This window comes from Vidua macroura, chromosome 1, assembly GCF_024509145.1.
Source record: "Vidua macroura isolate BioBank_ID:100142 chromosome 1, ASM2450914v1, whole genome shotgun sequence".
In the NCBI taxonomy this organism is placed as follows: Eukaryota; Metazoa; Chordata; class Aves; order Passeriformes; family Viduidae; genus Vidua; species Vidua macroura.
The window spans coordinates 5,317,374-5,327,733 of record NC_071571.1 but is presented as its reverse complement, the minus strand read 5'-3'; the positions used below and the strand labels follow the sequence as shown (position 1 = coordinate 5,327,733).

The 10,360-nt window shown below is 36.1% G+C and overlaps 1 protein-coding gene across 1 annotated transcript in view; it reads right to left on the bottom strand.

Moving 5' to 3' along the window:
- Window positions 1-2,315: 2,315 nt before the first annotated feature.
- The window catches only part of LOC128805220 (sodium channel protein type 5 subunit alpha-like), a 32,449-nt gene continuing 24,404 nt past the window's right edge, over window positions 2,316-10,360 (bottom strand). The window contains exons 21-25 of the mRNA XM_053973767.1: window positions 9,827-9,880; window positions 8,782-8,923; window positions 6,715-6,815; window positions 5,644-5,908; window positions 2,316-4,308 (exon numbers count right to left, since the gene is read on the bottom strand). Coding sequence (XP_053829742.1) covers window positions 3,164-4,308; window positions 5,644-5,908; window positions 6,715-6,815; window positions 8,782-8,923; window positions 9,827-9,880 — 1,707 coding nt within the window. The 3' untranslated portion in view covers window positions 2,316-3,163. The remainder of the gene's footprint in view (window positions 4,309-5,643; window positions 5,909-6,714; window positions 6,816-8,781; window positions 8,924-9,826; window positions 9,881-10,360) is intronic.

Sequence of the window (10,360 nt, the reverse complement as noted above, 5' to 3'; positions counted from 1 at the left end):
GATTCTCTTTCTGGTACCTTTCATAGAATCATAGAATGATTTGGATTGAAAGGGACTTCAAAGATCATCCAGTTCCCACCTCCCTGCCATGGGCAGGGACCTTCTACTAGAGGATATTTCTTTTCAAATAACTTATTTACACATGAGGCCTCTTTTGAGTTCTGAGGAAACAGTAGGTAGTGCAAACATTGCAAGGTGAGCAGTAACAGAGGAACTCCAGAAAGTAAAAGGACAATTTCCACAAAACCTTTGGGGATCCTGCTCTGAGGGATACAGCGCTACCACAAAAGTGGAAAAAACTCTTATTTCCCAAGGGTCTGTTTCATTCTATTTCTACACAGGATCAGTGACACATGGAAATGTAAAACAGAGATCTGCACCACTATTAAAGAGTAAATGCTGGTTTGTATTCTGCTGCTGACCCTCAGAAATTCCCTGGGAGCTCTACAGTCACAGTATTTCCTCACTGGAGGGATCCAATATTCCTTTGTTTCTGCTGTTCTCTGATTCAAGTGTCAAACTTCACAAACAGAAAGGAATATCCTTCCTCTGTGTTCCAAGCATTCCTGAATTTCTCACGGAGTTCACAGAAATCCAGGCAGTTTTACCTGGAGGAATTCACAGTTCCAGATTACCAGAATTGTTAAAAGCTCCCACCTGTTCACTGCTTTAAGTAATCACCATTTACAGACTTATAAAATAATCTCTATATTGCTCCAGGAGCTGAACTGGCTTTTGGACAAATCCAGCAGGAAGAAGCTGCAGCAGCTGAATATCACCATTCTCCTTCCAACCCTGCAACAGCCTGCTAAGGCAATTTTAATGCTTAAGCAATATTAAAGAATTAGTCAGACTTTTAAATTAGCCCCATGGTGCATTCAGGTGGTTTTGTACATTGCTGAGGTGACATAATCACTAAGGATGTGTTCAGGCCAGGTGTGATTTTCCCCAAAATTTCTGCCCCCTGCAACAGAAATGAAGTGTTCATCTTTGAAGTATTTCTAGGTATGGACAGAGAACTTGGTGTTGCATTCAAACAAATATTTTTTAATTGCAAAGATCAGAGTGATTAATGTTTAAATTTCTCTTACATGGCTTTTCCAGTCTTTCCTTCTTTTCCAATATGCAAGAACAAAGCAGTCTTACCTTTTCTCTAAGAAACATTTCCTTTTAAAGTGCTATAGAGAAATGCTTGAACTACCCCTCTGGAAAGTCCAAGCACAGGAGAGCAATTTTATTTTTTTTCATCACCATTAAGGTCTATCAGACACCAGAACAGTCAGCAAACAAGCACTTACTGAGACCTGTGGCTAACTTGAAAGCCTAGGACAGGAAAACAAGAGACTTGTGACAATTTTCTTCTGAACAATTTAGAATTAATTTAGAACCTTTAGAACCTGTGCTGAAGTGTGCGAGTTTCACCTGTTTCACTGAAGACTGGTCACATCCTAAACCACAGTAAATGCTGCCATCTAATGGAGCCTGATCATTGAACAAAAGCTGTTGGCTCATTCCAGAGCTCATTCCAGCTCACAATGAATAAAATTTATAGTTTCACCTGACCAGCATCACTGTGCATGAAACAATCCAGGCTGGACAGGAGACAGACCCACTTGGCATCTCTGCATCCCACTGACCCCGAGCTCTCCTGAGAGCTCTGCAGATCTCTTTTTATGACCAGAAGCTGGTTCTGAAAGCAAGCAGAGAATCATTAAGGCTGGGAAAGACCCCCAAGATCATCAAGTCCACCCTTTGAACACCTCCATGCCCACTTAGCCACAGCCCCAAGTGCCACATCCACTCATTTTTTAAATGCTTCCAGGGACAGGGACTCCACCACTTCCCTGGGGAGGCTGTTCCAGTGTTTGACCATAATAAATCTAGTTCAGACTAGACTGTATCTGAGCTCTTTAACTCTTAGCTTGCCTGTGTCTTTATTTGTCCTGAAAATGGCTTAGTTTTGACTAAATCTGTCCTATTTTAATAGTCTTTAACAAGGTAAATTACATTAAAAATTCACTACCTTACTGTTCTTTATATTCTTGGCCTGAAAATGGTAAATCTTTTCTGACTCCCTGTGAATAGCAAAATATTTTCAGCTTTCTTGTGCTAATAGGTAGCTGATTTGGGAAAACTACATTATTGTTGTTCTACCACTCAATAATAGATTGTCTTGTAATAAATGAAATTGAAGATACTTCTTAGAAATAGACAAAAAAATGTTAAGCATTTGTAGTCTTTATTGAAGAATCTAAATCAGTAATATTCCAAACTGCAAAATAAAAAAAAAAAAAAATCAGTAAAATAATACACATTGTTCATACATTTTTTTTTTCAGAATCAATGAAATAAATGCTTTCTCTAAATTTAATAAATGCTACCTCACAAGATACACCATGAAATTCTTTTCAGATTACTAAGTAGTACTTTCTAGGGAAAAGGTATAATGATGGGATTTTATGTACAATTATTCCTTTCTAGAAACAGTATCTCTTGCACAACTTTATTTGATTTTAATTATGATTACAACAATTTTCATACACTGAATGATACCAAGAACAAATTATGTACAACTTTCAGGCACAGGCAACTGAGGATGATCTGTTAAATCCCTTTAGGAGTTTGTGTAAAGACACTTCAAAAATTCTTAGACATAAACAAATCCATTCAAAGATATTAGGAGGAGGATGGTCCCAAAACCATCAAAATTATACCCAAGTGTCTTGAGTGAGCTCTTTTACAGAAGTGCAGTTATTACTTAACTTTTCTACAATAAAACCTGTTTGGAAAAATTGGTTCTCCCTAAAGACATACACCTTATTCTATATCCTTGTGTGTTTATAAATAAGTGCTAACAACTGATCTTTTACAGACTTCTTCTGTAAACATGTGAACTAATATAAAAATGACAGCTGAAAAAAATAACTCACCAACTCCAGTAGCTGAGGAAAAAAATTCCATGGTTTGTTTTCCCTCTAATATTTATGACATAGTTGTTAAAATCTTAAGTGCTTTAAGCAGCATTAGCAAATCTGAACAATTACAATACTTGAAGGCTGCCAGTATTATTCTAAATTTAGAGTATTTGTGGGATCAAAATATGGTCTCCATCTGAAAATAAGTGACATCGGTTTAATTGAAAATCCTGCAGCCAGGGGCAAGCTCATGTGTCAAGCCTATTCCTGTCTGTCTCAGCAAAGCCATCATAAAATAAAGGGAGGGATATGGAAGAAGTAGGACGTAACTTATCTGCCTTCCTACCATGATTTTCATTAAGCAGTGATTCAAGAAGCCTTTGCTTGTCCTGCATTTCTCGTTCAAAGACAGCACTGTTATGTTTACAATGGTATAAGGACATATTTTCAAGAGAACGTTGTCTCAAATACCTCCTGAAGGCCCTTTGAATAACAAGAGCTGACACTTCTTCTTGTTTTCTTCTAAGAGTAGAAGAAATTGGGCTGTAACAACTTTTAGATGGATTGTCAGCTGCAATCTTTTCTTCCATGTTTAATTCAAGACTCTCCAGATCTCCAGATTCTCCCAAGACCCTTTTAGTGAAAGCCAGCAAGATATCCAAGCAGTGGATCTTATCTCCACTCACTATAGGGATGTCCATGGCTATGAGCTGGATTTTATTGGGCTTTGGGATGCGCAAGGGGTCTGCCAGTGCATCTGCAAAGTCTGAAAGGGCAGAATAATCTATAAACTGCGTTGCCAGAGGGTCAAACTTTCCCCATGTCTCATAAAACATATCAAAGTCATCCTCACAAAGAGGATCTGTGCTTTCCTCTGTGGCAACACTGAAGTTCTCTAAAATGACAGCTATGTACATATTTACAACAATGAGAAACGATATAATGACATAGCTTACAAAATATAAAATACCAAAGCCCTTATTTATGCAATTATTTTTCACTGTCCCTGTTACATTTAATTGTTGAGCACATAAATCAGATTCTTTTAGCACAGGGGCCAGAAGACCATCCCAGCCAGCTGATGTGGTAATTTGGAAGAGGCAGAGAATGCTACCACAAAATGTTTGGAAGTTAAAAATATCATCAATCCCACCCTGCGGGGGGAGACAGGCAAAGTTTGCCATGCCCACGATGGCATAAATGAACATGATCAGGAAAAGCAAAAGGCCAATGTTGACCAGTGCAGGAAGAGACATCAGCAGTGCAAAGAGAAGAGTTCGAATTCCTTTGGCTTTGCGAACTATTCTCAGGATTCGGCCAACCCGCGCCAAACGAAGAGTTCTCAAAACCGTAGGGGAGAAGAAAGATTGAAACACTTCAGAAACCCCAAGACCTTTGAAAGGAAAAGGAAAACAAAATGTTGTCAGGTCAAGTTAGTCAAATTAATGTCTGTTTTGTTATATTCTGTGCTTTAGGTGTCAGCAGTAACACATCACGCTGCTCTCAATATAAACATCATCAATTCTGAACTGCTCAGATAAAAGCTTCGGTAAAGAAAGAAAAATTGTAATATCTTTCAATATAAAAGAGGCATCAAGATTTCTGCATAGTTTGGAAGCTTCATTCTTCCAAGTTTCTCTAATCTGGGGAGTGAATTTATGCATTCATTGCTCAAGTACCTAAAAAATCCTTTTAAATCCATTCAGGTCTTGTGCTGGAAGCTCTGGGACTGTCTCTGAGCCACTGTCTGAGTGCTGCTTCTTCTTTAGGCCAAAGCCTACTTGTGAGGCTTTGACTAATGCTTGACACTCAAGTGAGATCAGAGAAGAGCAAGAAGAAAATAAAGGAAAATTGTCTCTCAGTGTTTATCTCCCATAACACCTCATTCTATGACCCTGCTATCACAGTAATGACACAGCAGCAATGCAAATGATTACAAACAGGAGAGTTAAGAAGTCATAATTTTTCTGGGTTGTACAGGATGGCAAAAGGCTACGATGCTTAGGCAAGAAGCAGAGAACTCAGAGCAGTTTTTATTTCCCATCCTTTATTATATGATATGACCTGAGCCTGAGTAGGAAGAATAGAGAAAATAAACTGTACAAGAAACTAGAGCTGTATATGATCCTTTGCAGAGCCAATGATCAGCATCTAGCCTTATTTTAAGAGTCAAAAAAAAATACAAGCCAATTTTAATAAATTTTTTTCAGTCATAAATAGTGGTCCAGGTTTAGTATGGTGTTGAGCAACCAAATTTTCCTGAGCTTTCCAAATCTACAACTGGGCTTTGCCTTCTTAAGAGGAAGTCCTGGAAAAGTAAATTAATCCCCATTTTTGATGGAAATGTATTTTTAACCTGAATTTTCTTTTACTGTGAAAACAACAGCTAATATGACAACATGTAAATTGAAAGCATAAAACATTAGACAACAGTTTAAGTACATTAACTTTAAAAAGATGTTGCTGAATTAAATTAATATTCTGTTAATTCCTCAATAAAAATCATACTTAAAGTTTTGAAAACTCCATTTACCTTTTAGTACTCTGCAAAAATATAAGGGAAAACAAAAATGTATCCTTTTAGAAGGAATCACTTAGCAGTGATTAGTTTGAAATAGTACAGTGGATCTGGAATTTGTTTATCAAACATATGTAGGTGGTTACTTCAAACTGGAATTTGGCTTAATACTGGTAAGACACTTTACCTGACCTAGTGATTGATACTCACTCACTATTGAAAGGATCACAACACTGAAGTCAAACACGTTCCAGCCACTTCCAAAGTAGTAGTGCCTTAAGGCCAGTATTTTTATGACACATTCTGCAGTGAATACAGCCACAAAAAAATAGTTGATTTTATTCAGAACTTCCTTGGTGCCTTTGTGGTTGTTTTCTGCCATCATAACGACCATATTTAGACAGATGAAAATCACAATGGTGATGTCAAAAGCTTTGTGAGATACGATGTCAAACAGCAATCCCAGGAATGCATTCTGTGGAAAGGAGAACTACTTAATGCCACTTCTGAGACCCAGCCTGCATTCAAATATTAATCAGTAATTTGTGCTTAGAAAGGAAATTTAAGATAACATAAATTAACAACAAGCTACTAGAAGCTTTTTTTGGTGATTTCTTTAGACTCTGAAAGAAAATTCACCATACGTTCAGTATTTTCAGGCATCATGCAAGCACATTGGCTTAGAAAAAAATATATAGCAGGAAAACATTCAGAGTACATTGTGATTGTGATTGCTCTTTTAATAGAAATACTTATTGAAGCAGATATTTTAGGATAAGCAATTCTAATTAAAATGTCATAAGCAGGAAAAACTCTCAGTAGTTACTGTGCAAAGCCAAGCCTGGAATTAAATTTAAGAAAATGTAAGGAATAAAGGATAAGATCATTTAAAAGCAAATAACAGCCACGGGGCATGTACTGCTCTCTATTCATTCTCACCTGCAATAATCCAATCTAGTTGCAGAAGCAACATCATGCAACTAAAATAACCAAGACCATGTTATGAATATCAAATACTTAATATGAACTGGTTTAAAAAGTTTGTACATTTGAGGTGTATCACATAGGTGATAAATAGATTGTAAATTTCCTTAATTAATACCCTCAAAGATGATTGTGTTGGATGGAATTTTTAAACAAAAGAGAGTAAAATCTAAATTCTGTATTGACTGAGGAAGATGAGGGTCTCTAATGCGAGGCTTATTTCCCAATTCCTGGCTGCTGAGTTTAAATATCATCATCTTTATATCCTCTGTCATATTCTTCTTAAGGTGGCCTCACCGATGGTCTTGGGATGGGTTTTTGGGGTTTCTTAGATCCAAGTTTTTTTAGGGCATTATAGTACTTTTTCTGCTCCTCAGTCAAAAATAGATCTTTCCCACCTAAGTAAAGAGAAAAAACATTGTTGTTCAGATGAAGTCAAATAAATTTGTCTTTAACAAATTTATGTTAAAGACAGTAAGTTACAGTTGTCATGAGTGGGACCTAAGAGAGCACAGAGACCAAATGTGTCTTCACCATTTCTCCTTTTCCCCTTGATCTTTGATCTGATCTGGGTTGATCATGAAAGTCAACTCCAGGCAGTGATCCCAAGTCAGTTCCCTCAAGTGTGAGAGCCTTTTCAAAGTTTTGCAAATCTATTTCCTGTTTTTTTAAATTACATAAGATTCATCAAGAAGTGGAATATTTTATATTTTTGGAAAGGCAGAAGCAGAAGTAGATTGCTGAACTAGCAAGTAAATAGAGGATGATGAATAAGAATTTTGGGACCAAGTTCTATGGGAAGTTCCTGGCAATGAATTTCTTATTAGCATCCACACCACCTGTATTACTGAGCAATCACGTGGAACCCAATAATCAGAAATCACTTATCATAAAAGCACTGAGTGATCAGCATTTTGTACAACAAACACATAACGATGCTCAGCAGAGCATCTGCAATTGGAATCACTCCAGCAAAACCTCTGAAAATTCTGCTTAACTTCACTACATGGACTCTTGGTGAAAAGCCCAAAGAAGCAGAAAAGAAATGAAAGAGAAAAATTAAAAATAAAAAAATGTTAGTTGCCGCATGTGCTAAGAAAAGAAAAGAAGTGTTACATCTCCATAACTTCTAGCAAATGTTCAAGCTTATAAAACTATTTAACTTTTTTATCTATTGGGATTATTGTAACTGGGACTTTGTTATAAAAAGAAATTCTTACAGTGAAGTTGGACTGCTGTTCCTCAATCCTTATGCATATTTTCTCTGTCCAAATTCAGAGAACAGAAGAATTTCTTGTGGGTTTTATTTCTATCTTTCTCTATCAAAGGCAGTAATGCTTTGACACTTGGTGTGTAAGTCAGCCTATGGAAATAATAAATGATTCCAGTAGAAATTCTGCCTTCCAAATGGGAACCTTGAAATTGTCAACCTCCTGTTGGGGTCTGCTTTTCTGGTATGTTTTCAATGAGCAAGATGCTTATGTGTTGTAAGACTCCCAAGTGGATAAATTGACACAATTTCCCTCAATATTCTGGATCCTTTAAACCCTTAAATGAGTCAGGATTCAATTGATAAATAAGCTTCACACAAGGAAGGTGAAGTATTCCAGACAGATATAACTGTTGCTTTTCTTTGCTGCATTTTCCATTCTAAGATTTTGCCTTCCATTTCTTACTGAATAACAAGAACAGGGAATGTAACAACTATGAGGAGAAAAGTGCTTGAAGCATGAAGTCATTGCTTCATGGGCTTTAAACAGCCTTTAAATTTCTACACAGTCTCCTCCAGGGGTCATGCTTGGATCCCAATGCAGAATTTTTTTTTAAAATTAATCTGTAGATTTATTTTGGAGATGAATGGCTTTTTTTTAATATAGCTAGTTTGACAAGATGTTCTATTGACAGGACCTTTTCAAGGTTCTTTGCCAGGAAAGCAAAGGTTACTCCCTCCATGACTGTTTCTTCCATAATTGATTACCCTGCTCACATTTGTGAGGTGCTCACTCTCAGCAAAAAGGGTTTTTCTGTTCCCCAAAGCAAATCTTCAAAGCATAAGAAAAGAATTTCATTCTTCTGTAGCAAAGTCTAGGTAACTTTTTTGACTTCTCATTTCTAAAGCTACTCACTCCTTCCTCCTCATTCTCTACTTAGAAAAAATTCAGGACTTGGCAGGAAAATAGAATTCACAGGTAAAAACCTTGAGGAAGAAGGGGTTACAGTTTTCAAAACTTGGTTTGAAATGTTATCATTTTAAATTTATCTAATCAGACACTTATTTCAAAATGTTAGATTTCTAGATGTCAAGCCAGCATTCACTTAATCAAATTGGGATTACAGGAGCCCATGGGTTAGTTCATGTAGTACTTATCTTTTTCCTTTGCTGGTTAAAATTGCTGATAACCACTCCAATGAAAAGGTTCAGCATGAAGAAAGATCCAAAAATAATGAAAACCACAAAGAACGCATACATGCGTAAGCGTGCTTCAAACTGTGGCTGTTGATCAATCTGTGAAAAAAAAAAAATCAAACCAGAAAAATAATATTGGTAAAAATGAGATAATCTCAGCTTTAGCATTTCCAATTTATTATAGCAGATCTTTTTATTGTCATGAGGGATAAATTATTTCTGCACATTTATACCTTTATCTAGATGTACAAGTAGAACTGTCTCGCTCTGTCTTGTTACTGTTTGTAAAGACAATGAAAAACAAAGACAAATCCTGCTCTAGCAATTTTTTTAGTAATAAATAAACAGTTCCAATTAGAAGAGATCCTGTGAATGCCCTGATTAGAAAAACAGCTCAGACTAAACCTAATGGTGAATTCCATCCTTTGAGATGCCATCCCAGGCAAGAAGTAATTTAAACTAGCTGTACAAGGAACAATATTGTTATTTAGCAGCTATTTAACTACAGTCAAGAGTACTGGGATGGAATGGGTGGGGAAAAATGCAAAGTCAACTAAATATAGAAAAGTTCAAACTCACTGTGCTAGTATGAGAGTGAGAAACAGGACATGAAAATGGGAAAGAAATAGTGAGGGTGTTGAATGTAGGGAAGAAAACCTTCTCAAATAACTGATAAAGCTGCATGCTGTTTCAGTTCTACTGCACATCTTTAAAAAGGAAGAGAATTTGCTTCAGAGACACAGTCATATTCTGTTTCCAAATCAGATTTGTACAAAATTGTATATGATCTTGCCCTCGTTTTGTGTGCTATCCCTCTATTGTGACCAGTTTATTTTATCTAAGTTCAGATATTTGGTACTCCAAAGATTATTGTTTCACTGTGTAGCTGGATGCATTCATCCACTTGTATTTTTGACCTGATGTTGCAAACAAAGCTGAAAAATTGATATAAATAGGAAGAAGGAAGGAGAAAAGAACTAAAGTTTCATTTCAGTGACATACCTCGCGTGAGTCCACTGCTGCATACATAATATCCATCCAACCTTTAAAAGTTGCCTGAAAAAAAATGCATTGTTTATTATAACTAAGAAAAAATAGCTATTGCTAATATAAATGTGTTAATAGTTGTGGAAAAAATAAGAAGTGTGCTGTAAAAAATATGCATCAATTCTAAGATATGCTTGGAAGTATGATTCACTGGAGTTTATTACAGAGAAAAAAAAAATCCTGAAAAGAAAACAAATGAAAAGTCATGATTCATGTCAAATGCTTTAATGCTAACTCTTGTTAAATTAAAATTTTTGTAAAAACAAAAGAACACTAAAAGTTTCAGGTTAACTAGCAAATATAACTTAAAAGGAAGAAAACAACTTCTAACAAAACAGCAGATGGTTCCATCCTGCAATTTTTATCAATCATAGAACATTTTGGAGGATCCAGAGCAAATAGCTTCATCTATAAAATATACAGGGATAACAGAGACTTTTAAAAAATGCCTTTCTCTCCTTTGTTGTGGTACTAGGGAGCTCAGTGAAT